Source organism: Neolamprologus brichardi, chromosome 18 (genome assembly GCF_056152115.1).
Source record: "Neolamprologus brichardi isolate AB-2024 chromosome 18, ASM5615211v1, whole genome shotgun sequence".
Lineage (NCBI taxonomy): Eukaryota > Metazoa > Chordata > Actinopteri > Cichliformes > Cichlidae > Neolamprologus > Neolamprologus brichardi.
The window spans coordinates 32,249,640-32,264,308 of NC_142121.1; the positions used below are offsets into that span (position 1 = coordinate 32,249,640).

Here is a 14,669-nt window from a genome sequence, read left to right on the forward strand (position 1 = left end):
CAAATTCAGAGGCAATGTCAGCATTGACTTCTTAACTGAGAATAGGACGAATATTTACCTCTGCAAGCCTTTATACATCCTACGGGAGCTTTATCTGAGAGGAGAGAAATGAAAGGCAGCTAAGCAAAGTTTCTACAACTCTGGAACACATGCAGAGACAAAAGGGAATGAGGCGCAACTACCAACATATCAGTAGGATGGAATAAAATAACACCAGCAGTGGAGAGTTCAAGGACCTTGAAAGAACTACAGCTTAAAAAGTTTAAAAGAGGCCAGAGAAGCTGAGGAACTAGAAGCACCTAAATAAGGTATCATTACTGACTGTCAGACTGCTACCTCCAAAGCAATCTTCTAATTCTTAAGCATGTGGAAAATGTTTCTATGTTATGAATCAGAAAGAAATAACAAAAGCTTTTGAGGAAAGGCCGCTAGCTAAGTTAAATATTAATGATAAAAGGTAAAAAAGCTGTCATTGTTTAGTGGTTATATTACATCAATAAATGTGTTATTTAACTTAGTTTTGATAATATACTATAATAACTGATACTAAGGGTAAATTTATGACACCAGTCTTTGGAACTGATGTGTCAGAATAAGACCTAGATAATTAATACTTGAATGAATGGCGTGTGTGCAACGAACTTTCAGGTCTTGACCTGATGTCACTTTGGGAAATCAGAATGACAAACATGAGTTAAGCTAAACAAAGCTGAATTTGCCAAAATTGCTTTTACAGCCGCTATCCGATGGGTAGACAGATCCAGGCATCCCCTCACCGTTTGTGACGTTTTAATCTAAATATGAGCTCATTGTGGTATTTTTCAGCTGGAAAGTAGGCGTAAGAGACCTTGAGAAATGTCTCATTGATATCAGATCACAAGAGCCTAATTTTGATGGAAATTCACAGCGTCAGGTCCGTGTTATGACTTAAAAGGGCAGCTTCTCTCGTTCGCATACGTGTTTTATTTTGACAGCTGTGACCGGAAGCTCTGCCTGAAATACTTGCTAGTTTGACACGAGCCCCTATTTAGAGTGCTCTGGGAGCACAGAGAGCTTAGTGTGTGTATGTGTGTGTGAGAGTTGTTGGCTTCCTGCTGCTGCTCGGTGTCCGCACACCGTCCGTCTCGTCAGTGTTGATCGGCTCACCATGGCGGAAGGACGCAGAGAACAGTCGCCTCATCCTCTTCTTTCGGTACCACCGGCCAGCAAGCGACCCTGCCTTCGCCCAGCACCCCGAGGTCCCGGGCCGGGGCCCGGCCACGGCAGCGGGTTGCCCAGCTCCCGGTATCGTTCTCCCGAGTCTCTTCTGGACTGCGCTGCTAAAGCAGTAGCGGAAAAGTGGGCCTTCGAGAGAGTAGAGGAGCGCTTCGAACGGATCCCGGAGCCCGTCCAGCGCCGCATCGTCTACTGGTCTTTCCCCCGCAACGAAAAGGAGATATGCATGTACTCTTCGTTTCAGTGCCGAGTCGCCGGGGAGGAAGGTCCGTCGGCGACTCCCGGTGGGGCTGGGGGTGCTGGTTCCGGAGCTACAACCGCCGGTGGCGGTGGAGGATCTGCCGCCGGTACAACAGCTACCGTTGGGGCAGCCGGGGCAGTGGGGACGGGAGACGGACTGCCTTTCCGTCGGGGTATCAGACTGCTAGAAACCGGTTGTGTGGAAAACGTTTTACAAGTCGGTAAGTGGAATATTTCTGTCTAACCGAAGCAAAAGCTGCCTGGCATAAACACACTGGACTGTTTTGTTTTTTTTTCGAGTCTCCGCTGCGGCTGCTCTTGGACCTTTTACGGCGGATGATTGATGGAAGTTTTTGCTGCTGTCGCGGAAAGTATGCAAAGCGCCTCTTTTCAGCGCACATAAAACTACACACGGTTCTCTTCGTGTTTTTTACTTCGTTTCAATCGTACTGAGGCATTTGTTGTCGAATTTAACGCTTTTTTGGTTTGTGGGACCCAAATGAAAAAGGGAAGCGTAGGAAAAGGGGCGCTTGCTAGGTTAGCCGACCAGCTGCTGTTTAAAAATTAAAGGGCTTCCTATTGCGTTACTCTGTAGCTGTACCGCTGGCTACTGCCACTTTACCCAGCGTTGTTTAGCTTAAAGCTTCAACTTGCCTCTTTTCTTTTCAAAAGAAAAAAAGCGGAAGCCATGTCTTGCCAACTATGAGCACTTTTCTGCCTCTGCGAGGGTCAGCGTCGACGGCCGGAGGTGGCTGGAGTCGTGAGACAGGCGGAGGAGGAGGGCTTGACAGACGCGGATACAAAAGGACCCAACGTTATAGCGTCTGGGCTTTATCATTTTCCCCCCTCATTCCCCATTGCAGAAGTTTTTTTTTCTTTTGTTTTTCCTACTCAACGCAACACTGGTTGAGGGTGGCTTAAATAAGGAACAAAGACGGTTATTGGGTCTCTTACTATGATTAATCCAGCGTTAATCCGGGGAAAAATCCCCCTACTGCTTTTTGTTTATTTGCGGCTGCTGCTCGGACCGGACAAAGAGCTCCGACGCCACCAGCGTGGAATAATAAAAATCCACGTTGGGAGTATTTTTGTAGTTTCTCTAATTAAAGAGAACCTTAATAGCAGACGCAGTACGGCATTAATTTTCGTTATTACCGATGCCGTTTGCCCGCAGCCTCGCAGTCGCGCGCAACACAAAAGGTTTCCAGTTGATATGATCGATAAGCGTCTCGCATTGCCAGCGCTGCAGAGAAGGCTGTTTCCAAACAAAGGGCCATTCCGCAAAGCATCCATCTCCACTCAGATTTTTCATAGGTTCTCGTGCACGGCCACGAATTTGAGCTTGAACATTGGGGAAATTGATCCGATGAAGCCGATGGATAATGTTGAAAAAAGTCGTTTATGGTAACTGCAAGGATTTTTCTTAGGCCATATGGTGTGAGAGCCACTGAAGCTTGTCTGGGTTTCATGTTGCTCCAAGGTATGGGGGTAGGGGGGGTGAAAGCTACAAACTGTTTGGCTGCTTCTTTTCTTGCTGACTGCTGTATCTAATTGCATTTCATAAATGCTCATTGAACTAAATGAAATCTGAAGCTGGATGCAGTCTGCTTTGATAAGTTTCTTTTTTTTCTTCCAAAGAGAGTTGAGGACCCAGAGGCTGGTCTCACCTCAGGGATTCGAAGTGTGCGCTTTTGCAAAGATTGTCAGCAAACCGCAGTCTTGAGTTAAAGGTGTAAGTTCTGAGTGATGACCTATTTTATCACTTCCTGCCATTATAAACACAACCACTGAGGTGAAAGTCTGGGTAGAAGGGAGTGAAGGGGATCCTGTCAGGTCTACCGTCTGCAACTACAGAGTACAATTACAGTAACTGTGAATTTTGTTGGTATAAACTTGAGTTTTGAAAGTTCAACAGTCAAAACAAAGAGTACATTCCCATAACACAACACCTTACTAAGTCTTACCTGGCTCCATGGCGAATCGTTTCCATCCTCCTCCTCCTCTTACCCAGCCTCCCCCTCCCAAGGTCAGTCAAGGCAGGCAGGCACATGGTTTTGTCTTTCTGTCAACAAAACACAAGACTGGGGCCAAATAGCTGCGTGACATCAAGATAAGACTCGGCTTGCTCGTCACTGTGTGGAGCATGGGAACCGGTAACTGTGGAAGTTTTTTTTTTGTTTTTTTGTTGGGTTTTTTTGCTGACTGACTTAACAGGAGTACAATTGTCTTCGGGTTGTTTTTCACAGCTAGGTTTGGATAGGTTGGGCTGGCTCACACACAATAGTTAAGGATCACGTTGCACAGCCGCAAAAAATGTGCAAGTTTCAAGAGCTTGCTTTGGCCCGATGCGTGGCGTGTTTCTAAATGCCACTTATAGTGGTCGTACTTGTTTTTGTGTTTTATAGGAAAGGGAGATGGACGTGGCTCATGTATTCTGTAATAGCAACTTGCTGGTGAGTGATTAGGAGCTGCGTGCTGACACATGCATGTTGATGTTGCATGGCTTGGAGGGGAAAAGGGGGGGGAGGAAAGGTGTATCGGGGAATTGCAGTCTGGAACTGCTATTCAGTTTCTGAACCGCGTGGTTTGCATATTAATGGTTCAGAACATACCCTGAGCTACTATTTGTACACCAAAACAAAGTAATTCAGTTGGGTGTTTTTTATGTGAAGGGTGAGGCTGTGCTGCAGCCGTGCAGCCTCGTGTCTGCGTTTGACTTTTCTAGAGCTGAGTCAGCTGTTTGCCTGGGTCACCAGATTTGGGCTCTTTTATGGAAATTAAGTGCATTTAAAGTGTAATCTATTTTATTTTCTTTTGTTTTTGTTTTTTGAAGCACAGATGTGATGAGCCCACAAGCTAAACCATCACGAGATATGCAGTTTTATTTGTATTTATTATATTTGTTGTTCCTCACAGCTATTACAAGCACAGCAGGAGCTCCTATTCCTTTAATCTCCTGCTCATCTTTTGACTTTTTTGCCCCATGTTTCTCAGAATTGGTGCGCCTAGAGCGATCTCTCAAGTGGTTCTTGTGTTCTCAGGTAATAATTATTGGGACACGGCAATATTCAGCGGACATGGTGTTTTGCTGCTCCCTTGCCTCTAGCTGCTGGGCTTTTATTGCTTTATCAGCTTGCGTAATGTAACGGCCCCTCGACTGATGAGCGCAATAATGAAATGAGGAGAGAAGGGGAGGGAAAAAAGGATCTCTTCAGTTGAAAGTGATAACCTTTATTGCCAAAGACACCCATTGATTGATGCATTGACCATTTAGAAATGAAATGGCTGGTATTGTTCCCTAGTAGCCCCCCCCCCCCCCAAAAGTACACTACGAGTAAAGGGCTTTTGTGGAAGAGCCTCATTTAATAGTAATAGTGATGGATTGAAGGGACGTGAGCTCATCAACATCTCATTGGCCCATGTGTTTATAATAATGTATTCCTTGCTCCAAGTCATAATTTCAATAATCAAAGCAAAGCATGCTTGTTTTTGTAACCCCCCCTTTCGTACACTGCACAGTCGCCCTGAAGCCCCCATGCCACAGCCTTTATAAAGTCCTCAGAGAGCGGGAGGAAGGGATATAAGTGGAGGGAGGGGAACGCGTGTGTGTGTGTGTGTGTTTGGGAGGGAGGGGGCTTCTTTAGCTTTGAGTCAAGCTTTGGGATTATTGGGTCATGCTTTGTTACCCAGCTGTAGAAAAACTCCTTGTTCACAGAAAGGGGGTGTTTGTGTGGTGTGTATGTGGAAGGGGGGGTGCTTAGTAGTATGTGTGTGCACATCGCTGTCTCCGTGACGTTACATAAAGCTGTAATGGGTCTCCGACGCCTTTTCAAGCACCGGTGACTCTGACAAAGCTCGGCAGCAAAGTTGAACAGGATTAAAGTGTAGGGACTGACAGCCAGTGGACTGAAAACCGTTATTGAAGAACCAAAAGTCGATACTTGACGGAAAAGTTGGCTCTGTTTTGTGTTCCTTTACTTGTTCTGTGGTCAGGAAGATGATATTTGTCCGTCACTGTTTAGGCAGCATTTAACCCTTAATATGTCTGCACTCGACATGTCTGCAGTGGCCAAAAATTTTCACTTGCTTTTTGTTCATGTAGGTCCCAAATGTTTGGTTCTAGTATTTCTATAGAAATGAAAATGTTAAAAAAAATTCTATATTTATGTTGTACTTGTCATTGTACAGTTCGTGCTCTTCATTTTGGAGAGCGTGTGTGTCCTGCCAGTATTTCCACAGATGTCATTTCCTGGCAGAATGGCTGTGGGGTTCGTTGTTGTAGAAGAGCTTGCGAACCTCTGGTGTAAACCTGCTCTTGGATTTCTCAAGAACACGTTGCGATAAAAGACTGGGGTTGGTGAGCTCATCCTTCGCTTGCCTCATCTCCCATCTTTCTTCCAGATTCGAGTCTCAGGCCCCGAGTCCGCTCACACCTCTCGCTTTTCATCTCTCCTTCCAGATCTCCATGAGCACTCTGTCTTTACTGTTCTTTTGTTTTTCATAAAACTCCATGTGTTTTCCATTTATCAGGCTCTTTAATCTCTTTTGCAACCCCCCCCCCTCCCCCCCAATACACACACACACACAGTTTTCTGCAACTTTTGGGACAAGCTGGAAAGAGTCAGTTATGACTGAGTAAGAAAGAGGTCATACATTTGATGATGATGATGATGATGATCTGGGGTTGCGACTCAGCGGTGTTTCTTTCTGCTGTGTCGGGATGTTGACTCATGTTTTGGCTAATCATGAGTAAACCATAGACCCCAGTACATGGAATGGTGTGGGATCTGCTAATAGTCTGTCCCAGTGATGATGACTCTATGTATATTTTCAGTGATTGTGTCCAAATCTAAAACTTCAAATGCTTGCTATAATGTCCTTCACATACTGCTTCCCAGCACTTTTGAGTCTTGTTCTAAGGACATTTCACATTTGTTTTATGCACACTACTGGTTTGACGATTTTAAACTGTTATAAACTTGAAGTTGTTGCTGAAATTCTTTGTATTATTGTAGCTTGAAAGGATGACTCATTCATCAGCCGTACAGGCTTGTGGCATTCTTCCTGCTATGGAAGTTTAAATAAAGTTTTCTCTGCAGACTTTCCCACGGTTGTTTCACTTTTCTTTTCCTTTTCATTCCCACTTTCTGTCCTGTTCTGACCCCAGTTTGATGGGATTTATGTCTGGCTATGGTGCTGGTCAGCCAGCATTTAAAGCCTTTAGTTAAACTGTTTTGGGTCATTATCTTGCTGTAACATGAAACCCTGACCAACCAGTCTGTCCTCATTTCTTCTTTTTTGCCCTTTTCTCACCCCTCTCATATCACAGAACATCACCAAAGAAGAAAAAGGGTAGTACTGGTCAGTTGATTGCGGAAAGAATGAATGCGAAATTCCTGCTCTTACTGTCATTGTCTGCCATTTGGAATGAGCAAGACTTGCGATAAACATTGTCTAGGGCTCTAGTTTAACAAAAAACACAAGCTTTTCCTTAACATTAGTAATGAGGGTTTCAATGGGAAGGGCACTTAAAAAGTGGAAAAAAAGTTGTCTAAATCCGATGTCGGTACTTCCACCATGGTGACCCCATTTAATTAACCAAAGGAAGGTTCAATGAAACTGCTAATGAAAACAAAACTGCATGAAAAAGGGAACTCATCAAATGATTAAAAAAAAATAAAAATACTGGACCCACAGGGGCTCAAACCCTCATCTCCCAGGCGAAAGTCTTTTTTGTTTTTTAAATATCCCAAAGTTCTTATTTAAATGCTCATCATCCCTCTCATGTGAAGTGCTTTGGCCTGCACTGCAGTGGTGACTGTAGAAAAAGAAGGATTTTCTTTCCCGTCATATGCGTTTTGTTGTAGATTTATTTGACTGAGCCCAAACTTTAGCCAGTTGGCTATTTGCTACTCAATGCATTGGGGAAGAGCTAAAAATCAGACGGACAATATTTAATCAGTGTAATTAATTCCACGCCTGCCACACTTGAAAAGGGAAAATCGGTAAGACAAATCGTCCCCGCACTCTTATTAGCTCTTGGAGAGACTCGTGAAAGATGAGGCCATTAGGAGGACTCTCTGTTGTTGTACTCATCAAAGGGCCAGCCACCTGTACGTGTGTGTGTGTGTGTGTGTCTGTGTGAGACAGAGAGAGCATGTCCTGATTACATAAAATCATTAATCAAAGCTTGTTGTTCTTTGAGAGCTTCCTCCACTATTTGTACATTACATTTAAGGCACGAAAGGAATGATGGAAGCAGAATAGAGGGAAGTATTAACCCACCCCTTCTTTTGTCTCACTGTTGTTGCCAAGTGCTCTACACTTTTCACTTAAACAGCTGATCCAGTGCTACTTTCTTTTCTTGATTTAGCACATGGTTTTGAAATGTTAGTGTCGAGCCGTTCATGCTGTTCACATGCAATGTGTTGTCAAGGCACCACATGAAAACCAGCAAGAATGAGGAGAAAATGACTGGAAGTTAGAGCAGTTCTTTACGTGAGGGATTGTCTAACAATAGCAATTATAGCACATGCAGCAATTAAAAAGATGTTGCAACTATTATACCTGCGTAAGGGTTCAACATGATCTCCATGGCTTTGTGTTCATTGTCAGCAACTGTTAATGTGTACATGCATTCGTGCTCAGCCCTTACTAAAGATGTAGTGGACACCCGGTTTACATCTGACACACAGGAAGGGTGCTCTTGCAGTCAGAGAAGACATTGAAAGCTCCTTGACATCTCAGTGTCCTTGCACTTGTACTTGTTATTTTTGTTTTTGTTTATTTTATTTTTTTCTTCCTGTGGGGCGGGGCATGTTTCATGTGTTATACACAATTACTTAGTTAATTTTTTTTTTTGTGCAATATCATGAATTCTTTTGAGAAAACAGAGGGGTTGGCTGTGTTCTTGTGGTGGTGCTGGTTCCCAGGTTTGCTTTTATACATAAATTAAAAGCGTATTGCACAAACTAGTGTGTTTCAGACATGCGTGAGTCAAAAGTTTGCCCAGGAGACATGTTTCTCTGTAAGGATCAGAGCAATGAACAGTTAATGGAAACACTTTAATGAGAGAATGGCTACAACCAGCTTTGTTACACTGTAACCAGAATAAATGGGCCTCACTTTAAACACAAAGAACCACTAAAAATGCCACTTGAACTTTTTTTGTTTTTTTTAACTGTGATTTCTTACTTTGCTGTTTCCACTCAGGACATGTTTGCAGTAGGTAGCAAAAAAGATTGGCATTCTTTGCCGTTGGTATTGTTTGCTCTGCTCTGTCCCTCAACAACGGCTCCTTTCTTACCTTTTTGTCACAGTACCAACATGTGTGTGTGTGTGTGTGTGTGTGTGTGTGTGTGTGTGTGTGTTTGTGTAAAATAAAATGCAGTGCAAACACATTTTTACTGCTTCTGTCCTGTTCTCATGCTTCCCTATCCTGTGTGTTTTTCTCCTACCTAGCTTTTAGTGCTTTTACCTTAGATGGGTGTGCAATTATCAGCAGAGATCAATGGTGGCCTTGTCCTGTTTTTGTTTTGTTTTTTTAGCTCTTGAAGCTGGCGGCTTGCTGTATTCAGTTATTGCACTGTTCCACACCTGTCCTTTATTGGCTTTTTGTATGTGCACAAGCGTATGTTTACTATGGTTGTTTGTGCACATTTGGCCTCTGTCCCTGTCTCTGAGAGAGGCTGAACTTGAAAAGGAAGATTAATGCTTGCAGGCCGGACTTATGTCTTAGTTTGGTTGTAATTGCCTAACAAATTTTGGGGAGAAAGGAGAGAAATGGGCTGACAGCGAGTAAAGGGTCATTTGAAATGCAAAGGAGACCCGAAATGAATGCACTCCTACAAACAGGTTGTTACACCCATGCAACAGAAATTCTCTCTCTCTCTCTCTCTCTCTCTCTCTCTCTCTCTCTCTCCCCCCCCCCCCCCCCCCCCCCCCCCCCAAATAAGCTCATAACCTTCCCACATAAGATTAAGTTACACATTTCCATTAAAAATACAAGTAATGCCCGTGGAGTGGAAATCCTGGATGTCTGTGTGGAACCAATGCTTTGACAGGTAGCATTGTTTAAAGGGGGAATGAGATAAATCTCCTGAGTTTAGACCCGTCTGAAGAGGATGGGATTCCTTTTTGAGTTTTCTTTTTGGGATGCACACCAACCCAAGTTTAGGCATTGCGAACAGAGTAATGTTACCCCAGATTAAAAGATGTTCTCATCATATTGACCTCAAACCCATTATCCTTCCTCCTGTCTTTAACTTTGTGGGAAACGGGCAGAATTCCTCTCTTCATCTCTGCCCTCCTATTGATTACTTGATGGTTGGATAGAAGTCAACCAAGCAGAACTCTCATTTAAGGTGCCCCCCCCCCCCCCCTTTTTTTTTTTTTTTTTTTTTTTAAACGAATGTTGTTGCCTTCAAAGCTTAAAGGGATAGTTCAAACTATTTCACATGAGTCAAAATGACTTTAGGTCGTGTCAGTGTGAGTTGTAGCGTAACAATATGAGTCATCGTTCTTCCAGTTTGCTTTAAAAACTGTTTTAATTGCCCACTTTAGCCACTTTTTGTTTCTCTTCGATACTGTTTTGGCTTTTTTTTTTTTTTTTGTCTTCTTTCTCTACGTAGTGAACCACATGTTCAGCCATTGAGGGTTCGACCTATGCACACAGTTTTCTCCATTGGCTCTTTGGAAGTCTAAAGCAACTGCCTCTCCTTAGCTTCTCCATCAACGGAAGACCTACACTATGTGGAATTATGACTCCCATATTAGTCATGGCTTTGAGAATGCTGTGGTGATGACTAAGGAGGTTTATAATCATAAGAAAACAATGTGTTTGTATTAGCAAATTGGCCATAAATTGGTCTTTTTCCCTCTTGAGTTGTTTTTTCCTTCATCCTTTTTTCCTTTTACCCCCATACAGTTGGTTTGGTTGTTGATAGAAAGACTGATGTGGTATAGTTTTCTACCATCATACTCCATATCATACATATGTGTATTCTGTTTGCAAGATCTGGGATCCTTTGAGCCAATTAAATTAGGGTTTGTTTGTTATTTTTGTGTGTTTTGTTTTTAACACTGACAGGTTTCTGTAGCTGTGGCCACTTCTGGGTTTGCACAGTCCACAATGCAAACTTGCACTGCACGTATATAAAATGCAACAGCTGGAAAGGAATCCCCTTTAAAGTAATATGATTTATGTTTTTGAGCTCCACATCTGTAGCGATCTGAGCACAGCGCTCTGCTGGCTTTGAGTGTGAAAGAAAATTCCTTCTTTCTGCTCCCATTACGCCTCACTTTGTGTTAGCCAGGACTGACTGTTTCTTGATCTCTATGCTAATGCTCCAATCTTTCTTTTCAACGCAGTGTATTTGGCCCTTTGTTGTGCTGCCCGTCTCCACTTGGAATGGCCATTCGTAGATCATAGATTTCAGGCACAGATAATAATCGCCCTCTTTTTCGTTTTTTTTACCCACCCTCCTTTTGAATACACACAGCTGTGTATTGCAGCGAGTGCCTCTATCCTATGTGCATTTCCAGTCTCAGAGGCACTGAAAGCCCTTCACAACAGCGCTATAACTGCCAGCAAGACAGAAAGGGGCCCATAGGAGGCTGTTGTGAGACACAGCCATTAGAGCTGGATTCTAAACTATTTCCATACATTTTCAGACTTTGATCTCGGGAAATGGAAGTCAACAAGCATGCCGGATCTCTTTCTTCTTGCACCGCTTGGCGTTCTTGTGGCCTGCAGATGTCCTCCTCCTCACCATAGTTCTTTTCTGTTCCCTTCACATGAAAACATTTTCTGGCCTTCTGTTAACCGTTGATATGTAATTCATCAGTGCTGACCTCTTAACATGATTTGAGGCTTTGAAGACTGGTCATGGTTTTTCTTTTTCTTATTTCATCCTGCCATATGTGTCAACAAGGTTTTAAAAGGAAGCACTTAGTTCTAAAACTACAAATAATTGTATCACTCAGGGACCAAGCTGCCTATTATGGTGATTCAGACTGTCAGAGTGCATTAGTAAATGGGCCTGGCTGACTCCCCCCCCCCTGCGCTCGGTGTGACCAGAACACCAAACTACTGCCAAGACTTATCCCCCCCAAAAAATTGTCTTGCCCAATTGCAAGCTTTCCTTTGTAAAACTTTCTGCGTTGTCAAACGCAGCAAACTGAAACAAACTAACAGCAAACTGAGTACACAAAAGTAACAAAATGGCCAGTTGTGACACTGTCATAAATTAAAAATAAAAAATGAATGTGTTTGTTTTAACGAGAAATCACAGGTAAATCTCAGTTAATAAAGAAATTATTATCTGAAGCAGAACAGTGGTGCTTGGAATAGCACTGCTACATCACAGATGATCATGGGTTTTAATTTATTTTTTTCATTTATTTATGTAGAGTCTACATGTTCTGGCCCTGTGTGGGTCTACATGTGCTCTGGCTTCCTCCTACAGTCCAAAGCCATGCATGTTAAGTAGTGACTGTAAATTGTCTATCGGTACAAATGTGTGTTGTTGCTATTTGTCTCTGTGTAGCCCATAGTTTATCCTCTCAAAATAAAATGCTTTTATGGAAACGTGCATAGCCCAATGTCGTTAATGCAGATGTTTTTTCAAATTTAATTCTGTGTGTTAATGCTGCACTGAAACCGTTGCTGTGGCTGTGTACCTGGGGCAGAAGCAGAGGCTTTGAACGCTCACTGCATGTCTGTCAGTGTGCCGCGTAAATGCTGTTGGGTCATATTGCTCCACTATTTGGCCTCTGCTCCTCTAAACAAGCCAGTCAGTTAACTGCCAGAGCGCACAGACACAGTCAAATGAGGCCAGAGAGCAGAAGATGCCTCCTCAGCACTTGTTAATTGAACAGCACATTAAAATGAATCACCCCAGTTACCCCACCACCACCTTTTTTTTCTTCCTCTCCTGTTCACAGTTCTGCTGTGTTTCCCCCTCCCCTCTTTTCTACGCCTGTCCATTTGCCTCCCTCCTCTTTCTCTCTCTATCTGCTAATAACAGCACTCTGTGTGGGTTTCTTTTGTGGAAGGCCTGCTATGGCCCATTAGGCCGCAGTCTCACCGACAAATGAATGGTAAGACGACTGCAGAGAGTGGAGGAGGAGAAGGGGGAGGAGGACGGGGGTCTGGGCAGAGATGGGATGGATGAGATGAATGTGGAGGGGATGGGGAGGGTAGAAGGGGATGTAATGAAGGGAGAAATGGAAGGAAAGGGGGTGAGGGGAGGTGTGAAGCAAGGAAGAAGCGACAGGAGGGAGGAAGAGGAGAGCTGAAAGGCAAATGTACAAAGTACATAACCAACCTGTCACCTCTGGCTCCCTGCCCCCCCCCCCCCCCCCCCCTTCACACACACTCCTGTCACAAAAAAGCCAAAGGGGAGGGAGGGACCTCATTAGACTCTCAGCAGTCCATCACACACAGAGAGGGAGACTACAGGCTTCACAGACTGGTGGTGGTGGGGTGGGGGCTGCTTGGAGAGGCAGGGAGGGAGGGGAGAAATGAAATTGAATTGATAGGAGCAGTCAAGTGCAGCAACACACAGGGACAGGAGGGACAATCGCACGCACACATCCTCTATATGCAACATGATTAATGTGGTCAATAGCTGTGAGGATCAGTGTAGCTGAGACCTCTCACCCTCTTTCTCTCTCTCACTCACACACACACCTCCTATTCACACACCCTGCTCACCCCAACCAGCCGTCTCAATCCCCTTCTCACCCAAACAAAGATGGAGGAGACGAGCCAGACACAGTGTGTGTTTTTGTTTTGTCCCTCTAACTTAAATGCATTTGATTCATTAGCTTTTGTTCAGTGTAACTGGATGCTATGAAGGCACTGCAGTTGTCTACACTGTAAACCCAAAGACGTTCTGCTGTTGGTTGCCTTAATTTTTTTTTAAGTTTATGAACTTAAAAGTTTATGCTTATCAGAACTCCAATATTTTGATTATATTTGACGTGTACCTTTTGACTAAAATAAAAGCAAAATGTGTAATAAATTCAAAAAGTAACTACAAACTTTTCATTTGTCTCCCATACTCCCGTACATAGACCGATGTCCTGGTTCTGTTATTTATTTTTTTTCAATACCTGCTTGGTTAACATTCATATTCAAAACAATGACTATCAGAAATCTCTTGTAGTCCAAAAACAACAACAAACAAGACTTCACAGACTGGTGGTGAACTGGGTCGTTGTCATGGATTATTTTAACCAGGGCCACTGCATCATCTCAGATCTGGCTCATCAGACATGAATGAATAAAAGCATAAACACACATTAATCCACTAATTCACAAGATCATTTTATAGCAAATCACCTCTCCCAATTCATTATCGTAATCATACAATACAGCCAAACTACTTAGGTAAATTAATTTTAAACTGACTATGATGAAATGGTAGTTATTGGCTCTTCTCCATACAGTGATATTTGTTCAAGTGTAGGAGTTACTCCAAGTTTTGACCTGCTGCTTTTTCATCAGTTCTGAAATCTTCATTAACTTCATCCCCTTAAATTTGAAAGACTTCATCATAATGTCTGTATATTACAGAGAGCATTGCATCAAAAAAGGGGAGAAAAAAAACCTCAGAATAACATATTGTCCGTAATTTAAAAACTTCTGTCTTGGCTACCTCTGCTGAGCTGTGAACTCGCTCAGCTAATTTAGTAAAGTGGCTGTGTTAGCTTATTAACTTTTAGCTAACAGTGCCACTGAATGAGCATGCTTTAATGTAACACATTTTCACAGTCAGCAGTGATGAAGACAGCCGCATTAAGACTGATGTCTCTAGCTTTTCAGTGAATCTTCAATCCCGCCTGCTCACATTTCAAAAACGAACAACTGCAACCGAGTGGACGGACCTCCATATTTGACAGGAAATAACCTCACTAGTGAAGTGTTAGAAAAAAATAAAAATAAAAAAATCTAAATGAAAAGCTCACTTGACTGTTTTTAAAGTTTGCTATTAGTGCTTTTTTAATGCCCAATGGATAAATTACAGCAAATTCATAACTTTGAAATCACATTTATAAATGTTTATGTAATGTTTCAGTAAGAAATAAAACAACTAAAAAAAACAAGCTGTTAAACTTTGTGCATAATGTTAAGACAAAGACATTTGACTTTTACTCCATTGTCCTCTTCAGAATTGAAATCATTCCAGTTGTTATATCAGACTGAAGAC

General features: G+C 42.9%; 1 protein-coding gene across 1 annotated transcript in view; it reads left to right on the plus strand.

The window, feature by feature from the left end:
* Positions 1-1,073: 1,073 nt before the first annotated feature.
* zswim5 (zinc finger, SWIM-type containing 5) overlaps positions 1,074-14,669 on the plus strand; it is a 63,376-nt gene continuing 49,780 nt past the window's right edge. The window contains exon 1 of the mRNA XM_006802748.2: positions 1,074-1,676. Within this exon, the coding sequence (XP_006802811.1) occupies positions 1,148-1,676 (529 nt within the window). The 5' untranslated portion in view covers positions 1,074-1,147. The remainder of the gene's footprint in view (positions 1,677-14,669) is intronic.